General features: G+C 30.6%; 1 protein-coding gene across 4 annotated transcripts in view; it reads right to left on the bottom strand.

The window, feature by feature from the left end:
* LOC140452434 (forkhead box protein P1-like) overlaps window positions 1–15058 on the bottom strand; it is a 426859-nt gene that overhangs the window by 12928 nt on the left and 398873 nt on the right. For all 4 annotated transcript variants that reach the window (XM_072546691.1, XM_072546693.1, XM_072546692.1 and 1 more), the window contains one exon: window positions 10945–11093. In XM_072546691.1, coding sequence (XP_072402792.1) covers window positions 10945–11093 — 149 coding nt within the window. The remainder of the gene's footprint in view (window positions 1–10944; window positions 11094–15058) is intronic.

Here is a 15058-nt window from a genome sequence, read left to right as displayed (position 1 = left end):
CTACTGCATGTTATAATGTGTATCAAATCATTTGTGTTTTCATTCAGACTAATTTAATTTTGTAATTCTTATTTAATAAAAAATGTCACTCCATTTTGATTTCCTGTTACTTTTTATTGCCTTTTTCCTTGTCTACTTTTTTTCTTGACACGTTTATTAAATTTTAAAGTGAAACTCCATCTAGAGTTATTCTCCTGATTTAATCCTTTTACTTACTTCGATTTCTAATAAAATCGTGGAACGTATTTTCTTTTCTAGTATGGAAGATTTAACAAAAAATATTAAAAATATTTCATGTTATATAATTCGAAATTAATTTTTTTTGTAGTAATTTTTACTTAATTCTTCATAAATTTCTATTTGTTCGTCTTTTTTATATTTATCTTTAAATTTGCATTAATTTATTCATTTATCCATTTAACCATTAAACTAATGGTTTGATTTGCAAAATAATGAAATATTAACAAAAAAAAAAAAAAAGAATACGAACTAGAGAAAATGAAGGTATATATTATTAAGATATATTCTTATAAGGATATATTCTTTTTACTCGATGTTCTTTAAAATGTTATTATAATATTCTTTACAATGTTTTTTAAAACATTAAAACTTTTATTCTGGCTGAATGTTAATTTTTTAGCTGGAGTCACTTCAGGATGTACCTTGTATCAATAATCACAATATGCGCCAGTAAACCTTGTGCTTAATTTTGTATTTAACAAAATTTGAAAAACATTTTTGCTTTTTGCGCCCAAATTTTCGCTTATAAGTTGAGAGATATTGCTCCTAAAAAAAAAATTATATAAGGTAAATGTTTCGTTTTACAATTTTACATAATATTTGACAAGGTAGAGTTTGAAAATTTATTGTTTATTCTTGAAAAAATGCAATGATTGGGAAAAAAGTGCAAAAAATTGAGTTTTTCCTTTAAAATTGTTCGGCCCCTTAAACATAACTTACAGCCTTTATATTTCGTCATGTATAAACAACACAACAACGAGCATGCGTGGTTATGAAAGATGTTTAAATCCGAGAAGACGACAAAGCAGAAGGTGCTACCAATACTCGATGAGGAAGGAACACACTACGAAACTCAACATAAAGTGGATGCAATGGCAAGAAGAATGGCAGCAACACATAGGCAAAATCAAAATATGTCGGACGAAGCAACCAAACACAAAGTCAACAACACCTACGAAAGAAAGAAGAAACGAATTTTTAGTAGAGGAAGAAGATCATCTAAATCCAACAGAAGTTGCTAAAATTATCAGAAGACTAAAAGAAAACAGAGTATCAGGAACAGAAGAAATCCACAAGATCGCAGTCAAGAAACTGTCGAAGAAAATTATAGTGCAACTACATTATATTTTCAGATTTTGCCTAGCAAAAGCGCATTTTCCGAACAACTGGAAACATGCAAAAATCATCCCTCTACTAAAACCAAGGAAGGACGGAAGAAGACCAGAAAACTACAGGCCAATATCCCTCCTAGAGTCAATAAGAAAAATATTGGAGATCATCTACAGAAGACTGATGAAGCATGCAGAAAGGGGAACAATAATCAAAGAAGACCAATTTAGATTTGGAAGATGAAGAAACTGCGAACTACTGCTAGCGTACAGTAATCAGGCCTCTTTTACAAGACGAACAAAGCTAGAATAGAACTTTTCAAGTTTCAGTTGACCAAAAGATATCCAGGATGCAAGAAATCCAAGAAGAAATTCCTCAGAGCAGTATCCCATCGCCCATGTTATACAATATTTTGGTTGCAGACTTACCAACAGATGCAACAACAAACACAGCACTATATGCAGACGACATGGCAATCTACACATCAGGAAAAGAGGATAGAAGGATCGTCCAGACGTTCAAAAATCACTTGAAGAGAATTTCAGACTTCACGGACAAATGGAAAATCAAGATAAACGCTGAGAAAGCACAGTTCATCATCTTCACACAGCAAACCAGCCCACCAGTAATCGATGTTACGATGAGAGGAAACATCATATACTCGGAAACATCAGTCAAATATCTAGGTGTCCACCTCGACAGAAGACTAAATTTCACAAAGTATGTTCAAGAAACTAAGGTAAAAACAAATATTGCTAAAAAACTAATACTCCCTTATGTTTTCAGGGCAAGTCCTCTAACGAAGGTCAAGAAGATTCAATTATACCAGGCCTACGTTAGGTCGGTGATGTTATATGCAGTTCCAGTAAGAAGTTCCATAGCAGACTACAACTGTAAGAAGTTGGAAAGATCAGAGACATCATGCTACAGACTAATCGACAAGTCGACATGGTAAGATAGAGTATCAAATGCAACCATCCAAGAAAGGCTCCAGTACACACCACTAAGGGAGATGGCTGAAAACAGGAGGAGGTACTTCTTCCACCGAGCCACAAGAAGACTCCTGAAAACAAGAGATATCCTCGACAGAAACCGTATCTAGAGAATGTACAGAACTAAACATAGGCTGCTCGACCATCCGATCAGCAATTAGCCAGGTGGTTGCATCGACGGCCAAACATGAAAGTAGGTACGATGCCAAAAGAAGTACCTACAGAAAAATATGCCAAGGAGTCAACGACAGGAACAATCAAATACCCGAAGAGGATTCGGTCCAGAGAGTAGATGGTGCAGATGCGGGACATCAGAAGAAAGAAGATAAAATTTTTTAAGTTTGAAATATCTTAAGTTTGAGTGTTAATATTTTAATGGCAATAAACGTTTTTATTTTTATTTTATGGGAGGTAGGGTGGGGTAGCCTCTCGGCACGCAGAGTAAAAAATGAATCGGCGAGTTCAAAATCACAGCTCGCTCCAAAAATTGCATTTTCTCGACTTCCTGCCATCCGATTTTAATTTTTTATTAAATCGATATCTCGGACGACAATGTTTTCAAATATGATTTCCAAACACCTATTTTAATTGCAAAACAAGACATGTGCAATAATTTCTTTATATGTATAAAAAATTTTATTTTTGGAAAACAAATTTTATTAAATTTGAAAATGTATTTTTATTTGAAAATGACGTAGGTATACAGTATATATTATGTATGATTCTGGCTTATTCACCTTTTTTTTTAAATCTTTTTCCTTTTTATTAGGTCAGGTAGCTTCACTTCTCTCTTTCCTTTTTCATTTGAAGCTTCATCTAAAATTCCTGGAGATTCCAAAGATTCCATATCTTATTTAATCTCTTCTAAGTAAAAAGGGCAATACATTAGATAGATAGATAGATCCGTTTAATTATTATTATAATTAAAGATTATAAATAGTAAATAAATATTAGCTTTTCTGATATAGCCGATTTTCACAGTTACCTCGTGGATGTTGTTTGTGCTTGGTAAAAGTGGAAATTAAGGATGCATTTTTTATATCTGCGCGTACATAGGTTGCGTAGATATCCTAGATTTTTCCTCTTAAACGCAATTGGACTTCGTTTTCTGTATGAGTTTCTTGAATTGTGATCAGGTTCTTTTAAAAATCTGTGCAGAATTTGAACTCTTTATTAAGTTGGAAAACTAGTACACTGGATAAAAGTTTCTTGGTCAATTGGTCTTTAGAACGTCCATTTGCTGGCAGTGTCACCTTTAAGAACTTTGAAAACTGCGATTTCTTTCTGCCAAGAGATCTTGTGAAAGATTGTCTGGCGCCTGTTATATTAGTCCATTTAGATTAACAAGGGTGCACGTGCAGTATTATACTGCGGACGCGAACTAGCTTTACACCCCCTTTAAAAGTAAAAATGTGTATATGAATCAGATATAAATAAAAAAATATTTTAAGAAGTTTTTGACACTACAACTGACCGTTGTAGTGCAGACAATAATCTGAACATTTGAGGCCATGCTTGACATAACTGCAGGTTTTCGTGGTTAAGCAGCAAATATATGCCATCTTTAAGCTTTGATATCAGGGCAACCAATAAACCGACCGTGTTTTTTTTAAGAAGCATCTTTCAAAGATCTATGAGTGTAAAAATTTTGAATTGAATATGTATAAAACTTGAAATCACCCTTATGTGAAACTGAAAAACGAAACTTTTACCTTCAATAATTTTTTTAGAGAAGCAATATCTTCTTCAATACCTTCAAGTTATAGGTGATAATATGGGCGCAATCACAGCAAAAAATAGATTACTATGGAAAATGTCCATTATGGTCTGCTTTTCGACAGATCCCGCTTCGACTAATCAGCTTTTTATATTACCTAATAATGTAGATATAGAGTACACTAAATATATATATATATATATATATATATATATATATATAGATATAAAGAAAATATGACAATGTAACTGAGGAAAAACAATACAGGATCATAAAGATATAATTTACATATTCTCGTATAAAATTTAATTTTGTTTTCGGGAGTTAATTAATATTTTTATAATAATGTTCAGATCAATCTTTGTTTTGTAGTGAATTATGCTGAATATTTGAGTGCATGATTATACATATGACATATAAAATTATTAAAACGCAATTTTACACTAGTCTTGTCGTGAAAACTCACAAAAATAAGTTAATAACTTTTTTTAGAATGCATTCATTAACAAATACGAATAATTCCAATAAAATATAAAATTTATACCCAAAGTGTTGATCTTGACCCTTTCCCTATGGAAAGTCGACGCCCGTGAGGATTCTGTGAGGCTGGGAGACGAGGACAGGTGTCATATGTCTATATTTTAGTGATTCTCTCGATTTTCTGTTTATTTTTTCGCCAGTTAATAAATTTTTTCCGGGAATACGTTCGTCGGCTATCAACGCGGTGCATTTTTGTACCGTATCCAGTGTGTATACATGACAAATAAACGGAAACGAACTGTTAAGTGTCGCTAACAAACAGAAATGAGAAAAATAATTATTAGAAGCAAAATTTTGGAACAATTTAATTATAACAAACAGAAAATACTTTAGAATATCAATATGAATAAAGTCGAAAAAACCATAAATAATACAAATAACAACAAACAATGTAAATATGAATTTTACACAATTTATACCAGATGCATTTCTTGATGTTTAAATGATTAGAATAGATAAGGATATTAATATGCTCGATCCATCTTTAAATGTATTTCCGTTCATAAAACTTGAAATATTCAACAAAATGGTACAAAAATCATTTTTATGTAAAACATACAACGAAGGAATAACGTGAAACGTAAAAGATACTAAAATATCGAATCGAAGGACCAAAGTAGAACAAAGGTTTCATTTTTGTTGAATAACGAAGGGCGTAAAAAAAATAAACGGAAGTTGATAATATTTCTACTCCTGGTAGGTTTACCAAAGTTTTTTATGAATCTTTTTTTGGAAAAAGCAAGTTATCTTTAGAAGTAAATTTGAAATATACCTTTTCCCCATTTATAGACTTCAAACAGATCAAATCAAGTTTTTTTATAGGTTATAGATAATTTGAAGTACCTGAGTCCTTTGGAACATTCAAAAATTGGGCAAAACACCTTTATACCTCCAAAAAACCATGTTTTTTTCACAGTTTTTAAGGGTTTTGCGAGTTTTCGCAAAGTTAACAAAACATCCTGAATCAATTGCGCCTCCAATTCATACTCAAAAAATATATGAGAAAGAATATTTCCAAGTATCAATCATTAGACAGTATATTTTCAAAAATTTTATAAAATAACATGAGACGATGTATTTCCCATATTCAGACAAGGTAGAGATTTCTTGAAACATGCAAAAAACCATATTTTCAAGTACTTTTGATGGATTTTTTTAACTGTAGGATGTACACGCAACATACAGGTCTATACTCCCAGCCACCAAAAACGTCATTTTTTCGTTATTTTTATCGGTGGGTTTATAATCAATATATAATCAATTTAAACATTTCAAAAAATTTACACGCATAGGTTGAGGCTTTTAAAAAACTTACAGGTTCGTAGGTTGAGTTTTCATAATCTAAAATGCATTGTTTTCCGAAAAAAACGTATAATACATTTATGTATTTTATTAAAAAATACATCAGATTCTTTCCCGATTTTTCCGAAAAACTGTTTTTTAGTGGTTTTTCTGGATTTTCACATTCATAGACTTCAAAATAGATCAAATCAAGGTTTTTTTTTTATAAGTTGAAGTAACTGAGTCGTTTAGGACATTCAAAAATTAGGCGAAACACTTTAAGACCCAAGACCCCCCCCAAAACCATGTTTTTAAAGTTTTTGCAAGTTTTCAAAGGATTAATCATATCTTTTAGATCGATATAAGCTGAATTGATAGGTCTTTAATTTATACTTAGATATATGAAAAAGAATATTTTCAGGCATCAAAGAAAAAAAAACAACCATCGTTTATATAGAGAAACAGGTTTTAAAGGGTTAGTCGGGGGTTTTTACTGAATTTATCAAACTTTTACCTTCCTACACAATTTAAAAGCATGTTTTTAAAAATTTTATAAAATAAGTAATTTTATAACTAAGTAAGTTTTAAGTGTTTTTGGGTGTTTTTGCTGGGTTTTTCCAGCAGTTGGATGTACAGTCAACCTAAGGATCTATAAAAAATAGACACGTTTTATAAAAGTCTCAACTATGTGTGTGAATTATTTGAAATTTTTAAATTTATTGCAATCCACCGAAAAAAAAAAAAAAAATAAATAAATAAAAATAAAAAAATGACGTTTTTGTGTTAGAGGGAGGGGTGGCATGCTAAAATTGCGTTGAGTCCTATTTTTAATCACATAGATTGCAAAAAAGGTACCTTTTGAAAAAAAAAATGCTCAAAACATTAAAAAAGAAAATTAAAAATAGAAAATATTGTTACAAAAGACAAACAAGAACTATTCAAAGTCTAGAAGACTCACAGGCCGAGTATCTAAGAAGTCGAATACCTGATCCTCTGAGGTACAATATTAGAAATAACAAGATAAATCCTATTGATGAAACAGGAACTTCAAGACAAATAATGTTGAGATTTTTATACATATTAGTTTTAACATTGTAGGAAAGGTATCATGCAGGTTGAAGACAAGCAAAAGCATTAACGTGTTGTGTCTGTGTCTTGCATCGGGACTCTACATGTAAACGATCTGAATAAAATTAATTTAAAACAAGTAATAAGCATCTATGTTTCCAATCTATCTAATACCAATAAACTAAAGCGGCAATTAAAATTATTGAGATCTGTTTAAGGTTGAACGGACTGATCCTTCTTTGTAAATGACATAATGTACAAAGAATTCCCGTGATTAGGGCTACAATGTAGTATGTAGGTAGTAAATATGATCGCAGATTATCATATAAATGTTTTTTAGAGAAAATGAAAGTCTGTTCTTATATTTTGTACGGGATATTCAAATTTTGCATTTAATTACAATGCAATACAGTTTCACTGTACATTTCTTTTAATTCTATAAAAAAAACTAAAATTTTGATGTATAAAAAAGATAAAAATTATATGTTCAAAAATTCAAAATATTTAAATTACATTTGATTTATTTTTACTTATTTAAATATTAATTTCCTTCAATATTAATCACTAACCACGGGAATTTAGTACCTTACTTTGCAATGAAAATCTTTTACACAATTTAACTTTTACTGTACTGGTATATCTGACCCATCATAGGCAAATAATTACTGAAATAGTTGAGATTTCTAATAATACTTTTTGAAAAAAAAAATTTTTCCTGTTTTTGCTAATTCATGACGTTTCGTCACACTGTGGTTCCTACACATGTTAAGGTATGAATACGTTTCGTATCACTATTTTTATTTATTTAGTAGACATCTTTTTTCAGTTTTGCTTTGCTATACCTTAATATCTGAGAAAACCATAACATAGTAAAATATGTAATGTATAATAAATACAGTGGAAATTTTCCATTAATATAGTTTTAATTAATTAAAACACATTGTCAAACAATGCTAAGAAGATTAACAAAACATGAAAAACTACAAGAAAGTAAGATTTCGAAAAATATTTGAAATAGTTATATCGCCACTAGTACTATATTGATCCTAGATATAGTTAACTTGAAAAAAAGTGTGTTAAAATATTTTTTGACGAAGATGTGACTGAATGGGCATAACTACTATAATATATTTGAAAATGTGTAAATAATAAGATATTACTTCAACTATCGTTTCAGAAAGAGCTTAAATAATATATCAAAATCTAAATGTAGTTTTATTGTCAGAAAATTAATTATCTGTGTATTCGAATACAGATATAAAAATATAGAGAAAAAGAGGAAACATTAAAATATCCAGAAAAAAGAAAGACAAATATCCGATTTTGTATAGTAATCTTCAGCTAGGAATAACCAACAGCATCTCTAGTATTTCAGAATATTGCCGAAACACTGTTGATGGTGATAATGTTAAACCATAATAGCCCGATCAATAAAATGAATCGAGGATGAAAATTTGGAAAAAGTAGAAGAAAGTGTTACTATACAAAAAAAGTTTACATTCCTAAGGTACCTCCGTTTTGAGTTTTTGAGTTTTCATATATTGGGCTGTAATTCGTAAATTCATCGTTTTTAGAAAACTACTATCGGCATAAAATTACCTTAAAAATTTGTCTAAACTATTTTTTTTTTTAACTTTTAGTAGTTTCTGAGATATAGCTCTTTTTGTAACTACTTATTTGGGTTACCTATTAGATGAGCGCGCTCATAACACATTTTTGAATTAACTAATTTTTTAATCAATAATTTGGGACAATTACCAAACAAAAAATTTATGGAAAAGATATACCTACATTGTATAGAAAAACCTTACTTTTAATATGAATGAATTTGCGTAGTAAATTAGAATTTATTTAATTTAGAAAGATATGTTTATAGTTAAACACATACAATCTTTGAGAGCAACAAACATTTTCTGTCATGTTAGAATGTTTATATAATATTTATATGTCTATGTTAATATATATATATATATATATATATATATATATATATATATATATATATATATATATATATATATATATATTATATAAATATAATAAAAAAACGTTTTAGACAATTGTTTAATATAACCTTATCCCGACAATTGATTCCTAAAAAAAAATCATTTTTTTTTCATTATTTTACAAAATACAGCCCAATATATGAAAAGTCAACCCTTTGTGCAAATTTTTTGCAAAATAGAGGTAATTTAGGACCGTTAATTTTTTTTCAACAATAAACACTTACATTTATCTAACGCCAAATTTTCATCCTTAATGTATTTTTTTTTGGGTTTTGAAAAAAAAATTGGAATTCATCGATCGGCCTATAAGCTGTGGTGATCGGTGTAAAAACTGAAGCAGTACGGAAAAAAGGTCTGCGCTGGTTTTTCCTAGTTACTCTCGTACTATACTCGTACAAACTATTGCCGTTGGCGATAAAGACGTTCCAAAGTAAGCCCAATAATGCCACAAGAAAGTTATTATTAATGGCATAATAAACATGTAGTATACAGGACAAATTATACTGATTCAGGGGTTTACCAGTAAGTAAGGGAAAACAAATTTAATGGCTAAAAGAGGAATTTTACTTAATTTATAAAATTATTAACAAGAATAATTTAATATCGGTATCAGACTGTTAAATGTAACAAACTAGATATTAGTTGGATTAAAAATAAGTATCTTAGTCGCTGAATCTCATGAAAATCATTTAATCCTAATAAAATCTTTTATCAAAGTAAAAGTATGATAGTCATTTTTATTTGTTTACACAGAAGGAGCAGTGGTGTGTTATTGTAAGCATCTAAGCAGCGCGAGCCAAGCCGAGCCTGAGCTAGAGCCTATAGAGCCGAGAGCCGAGCAGACAGCAGCACACGACGGCAGGTACGGTACGGTGACGTCATAATAGCGACGTCTTGAAAAGGTGCTTACTGTGCGCAGTGGGGTGGAGTGGGTGATGGGGTTGGGTCATATTTCCGCGGCCGACCACGAGATAGGTGGCGGCGCTTCACGAATTCCGCATCGTCCACCATCCAGAAAGACCCAAAGTCGTCTTCGTAGCGCACAAAACACTTGTGGAGTGACAGATTGGTGCGAATCGCATTCTACACACGCAGACCCAAGAAAGAGAAAGATACAAATCAAGTAAGGCCAAGGTAAGATTTTTTGGCGACACTTGTGCTTATACATTATATACCTTCGATGATTTGGTACTCGCGCTAACGCCTGGTGGTTTCCTGTTAGTCGCCCAAGCCAGCGGCTTAAGGACATGCGGTTACTGAACCGGCTATACACTCCCACATTCACACCACACAAGCCACACACCTGAGATACCTTCTAGCTCTTGTTTCGTAAAATATACACTTTATTACCAATAATATATAATGCCAAAAGTAACCAACATAATGTAATTTATATCTGGACACGGAAGCATTCTTTGTTATGTCTTTTACTAAAACTGCTAGTAAAAATATTCATTTTATAAATATTAATGTTGTATGTGCAAAAAATTAACTCTAAATATTTGTTTTCTTCTCGATTATTGTGATTCATATAGCATTTCAAAATAGATAATATCAAAAATGTTATTGGAACCTGTGATTTCCTTAATTGGAAAAGTTTTAATTTAATAAATTGGCATCAAATACTAAATAGAAATTTAGCAAAAGAAAATTTCTAGCTTCAGAAAGAAAAATAAAACTGCTAAAACTACGATAAGAATGGTGATTTAAAGGTAAAATGGTAAATTCGTGTGAATAAAAAGGTTAATATTAATATTTAAATATGAAAAAGGTTAAAAATTTAATTTAGAAACTTTCTTTTGGTAACTTTGATGCCCTTATGCCTTTAATTCAGTGTATATTTGTCGAGCTGAAGACACCTCTTGTTAATAAAATAAATATTCAAAAATTATTATATAAAAAGATGTAAAAATAGATTAGAAAAAGATATATAAAAATCACAAAACACACAATGTACAAAGGTGAAATTGTTGGACCCTGGATGACGTACCCGACGACTGGTTGGGTCAGAGGACCCGATGAGCATCTCTGGGGCCTTCTCTTGTAGAATTCGACTTCATCCACTGTCCAAACTGCACCCTTTACGTTCTCCACACGCATGAAACATTTGTGGAGCGATAGGTTGTGTCGTACTGCGTTCTAACAACAAATTAAACACCGCCAAATAAAAAATGGCGCCACCGGCGGGATTGTGCAAGCAACGCCATATATACAACAACTGATACAACCTTACAATGAAGAGACATTTTTATAGCAATACTTTATTTACTAAATTACATTAATTATTGTTAAATTCTTTTATTTACGTATTGGAATAAAAATTATGTTAAGCTAGTTTCTGGAAAAGCTTGATAAAAGAACGGGATAAGCCACAGGTAAACGGATCAATGATTCCTTAATAATTAAATATGAAAATATAAGAGGTTATTCAATTCTACTTTTCGCTCAACATATTTATTTTAAATTAACACTATCTTCATGTAGGTTTATGAATTAAAGTCCAAGATTGCTATTTATCTTGTAGATTCTGCGTGTCAACGGGGTCGTTTGGTCTTTTCACATTGCGACCTGAAAGAGCTTTTATGTATACCCTGCTCAGCCGCACACTATATGTTTAACCGTTCTATTTGAATTTGCAGGCCTCTTGTATTGTTGTTTGTCTAATTTGCTATTTTACAGAATTTGAGTAAGAAGTGTCCAGTGGAACACCTAATATTATCCTATTCCTATCCTATCCTATTGTAATAACCTTCTTGCTTTCCTTTGACCTGGAAGTCCTGGATTTTCCCAGTGCGAAGTGGCTGTTTAGATTTTCGAACATCTTCTACATCTTTTTTTAGCAAGACTATGAGCAATCGCTTGCCAATGATTCTGATTAAAATATTGTTGGAGTATTTTTGAGGAAAGAAAAGGAAATATAGAAAGAAATAAAATATCAAAAGAAGAAAATATTAAAGGAAAACAGACAACAATAGGCTATAGGAAGTTGATTGTGAATGGGAAGGAATGGATATCGTATGAAGAAAAATAGCAATTTAAAGAAAAATTGCCAAAAAACTAGTAGAAGAAGAACAACTATGGAAAATCGATAATTTAAGCATAAAAGGAAGGCAATAATCCATAAAAATAATAAAAATTTAGACATGGAAACAAAATCCTAGACCAAATATTGGAAAAATATATTTTTAAAAATAGATTTATAACAGAGGATTAACCTCTAGTACTTCAGTATAAGTGAGGAAATCTTTTGTGATTTAAGAAATTTCATTTTGTATTAAGTAACATTTGTTACGGTGACATTATGTGAGAGTTCGAAATCTTGTTATGTAGCCATAATATCACGTCCACTGCTACAATTTTGCTGGATCACGATGATTTCCTCGAAGTGATTAAAGTTTTTGCTCTATTTCGTTCTCAAACGATTTTGAATTGGAATTTTAAGGAAGATTAACACCTTAAGGCGAATCATGAAAAACCTACTATAATCTTAATGTTTTTTTTTTTATTTTTGAATGGTGCGGTAATTAATTACACCTAATTAATTACAAATTTACACCTTCCCAAATATTTCCTACAGTGAAATAAATTTCAAAGTATATTAAAAAAATGAAATAAATTTTAGCTGCGGGAAATGGACAATTATATGCTCCATTACCGGTATATGCGCTGCAAGATGCGCTGCCAGAGTAGTTTTGATAATCGGAAAACAAAACAATATAAAATGTTTTTATTAAATAAATATAGGAAGCGATTTTATATATGTACAATTCATTTGTAAGGCTATATGCAGAGTAAATCATAAAACAAAAAATAAATATATTCTATTGTGATTATATAGTTATGAAATGAAAGCATGATGATAAATTTAAAAGTTAAATAATTTTACAAATGATAAAATTAAAATAAACACTCATGCAACGCTACAAGCATGTAAATCTGACCCTGAAAATGACGTAATTTTAAATACAGACAAAAACAGTTTACCAAATCTAGGTATATCACAGTTCATCGCTTTGAAAAAAGAAGAATTTTAGTGAAATATTAAATTTAATTATATTCTATTCAATAATATTTTTATTTTAGGTTTGTTTATTTAGTTTCTGATTGGCGTTCAAGAAAATTAAGACTAATTTTTATAAATTTTATAATTTTGTCCAGTCAAAAAATATTTTATGCGTTGCTTGATTGAGAGAAAAATTAAATTGTGTTACGAATTGACCAAATTGATCAAATAATCGTTTTTTGTATGTATTGTTTAAGAAAACAATGAAATTGTGTTACGGATTGACAACACACATAGCAGATTATTTTAAGTTGTTTTTCTACTATTTGTTATCCTTTTTTAGTTCTTACTTTTTTTTTTATTTCATTATAATTAGGTTGAAGAATGAAAGACTCACAGAATTCAATAGCAGTGAGTCGTTTTGTCACATTTTGTCCATCTTCAGGTTTCTGCATCATAGAGTGTGATACTTTTTATAACCGTATTGTAGATGGTAATTTTTTTTACAGATTTCTTTGTGCCTTCTTCTTCTTTGAGTACCGTGTCCAAATTAGGCGTGGGTAATTTCCATGACTATTTGCCGATATTGTTCTCGATCTTGCGCGGCAAATAACAATTCATCTGCTAACATTGACGAAGGTTTCGGAGCAATGAATATTTCTTCCTACCAATTCCACTTTTTCCTTGATCTTTCCGTTGAGTATTAACTGTCTTTGTGCCATTCCATACCATTCAATCTGTTTACTGCTCTCCTTCCTTGCGACATTCTTTCCTTAATCTTTTGCTAGTCTGTTTCTTGTTTGTTAATTGTTGCTCAGACGTATTTATAATCTTCGCAAACCCTTAATTTTGTCTTTTACGTCTTCGCCTAAAATTAGGTCTGTTATTTTTTTTCTTATGCACAGATATTTTGTTTCAGTCCTGTTTTCTGGTAATCTGAAAAAGCTTTCTGAAAATTTGTTTATTTTGACCGGTGTAAATAATTTATACTCTACTATTATGTGTGTTTGACTGGTCCTTCTCTGATAAGTCTGATTACTCTATCCAATAAAATTATTATCTACTTATTTCACTCCTAATTTCATTTTAAAGTGACTTGATCTTGTGCTTTTAAGCTGCGAGATCCGTGTCACAATGTTGCGCACACATTTGAGAACATTTATGATTTTCTCTGGTATTAGTTGCAAGCATTTGTTGTAGACACCAGAGGCGCAAGCTGGAATACTTCGGTAACAATATGAGACCCTGAAAAATATAAACTTTTACATCTGATCAATCAGGGAAATATTCCCGGTAAACATGGTCCTGCTAGAAGAAGAACATCATGGCTAAAAAATCTAAGACAATGGTACGGAAAATTGACTACATCATTATTTAGAGCTGCTGTCAATAAAGTCACGATAGCGAATATGGTACCCAATATGATATCCAACGATGATAACGGTCATGGAACTAGAAGAAGAAGGCATTTGCATAAGATATCTCAAATACCCATGTAAAACGTTTATAAATGTTAAAAATATGATTATTCGTCTTCTAATGTATTTTTTAGTATTTCACTTTTTTTTTCAGCTTCCTGGTATAGACCTTTGAAAAGTTTTTCTCTGAAATTTGATGGATTGGTCTGATCTTTTTTATCTGTAACAACATATTCTCTTCTAATTGTTTGAATATTAAAAATTCGCTGCTCAAACTTTGTTATTTCCAGAAACATTCAGTACAGGCAGATCTCTTAAAGAACCTATTTTATAATCACAGTCAAACCAACAAAATAATATAACCTAAAATATGTAAGATATTCAAATAAGATATTTTTTATAGAAGTTCTTATCGAGGAACAACCTTAAAAACAGATTTATAAAGTGTTCTATTTTAAAATAAAATCTGTTAAAATCCTTCCAGATGTCGGTATCTTCTAGTAGATTATGTTAAACAAATATATGTTGTTAAAATTGAATATTTCTTTCTTCTCCTTAAAACTGTAAATTACATACTATTCAAATAGTTAAAAAAAATCCTTAAAAAGGCTGAAAATTTACTGAAAATGGACAAAATATAGAGCCAAGTTCATAATGCTTAAAATATGAGTGAAAATGAATGT

The sequence above is a fragment of the Diabrotica undecimpunctata genome, chromosome 10 (assembly GCF_040954645.1).
Source record: "Diabrotica undecimpunctata isolate CICGRU chromosome 10, icDiaUnde3, whole genome shotgun sequence".
Lineage (NCBI taxonomy): Eukaryota > Metazoa > Arthropoda > Insecta > Coleoptera > Chrysomelidae > Diabrotica > Diabrotica undecimpunctata.
Note: the sequence above shows the minus strand (reverse complement) of the source record. Positions and strands in the feature narration are given on the sequence as shown.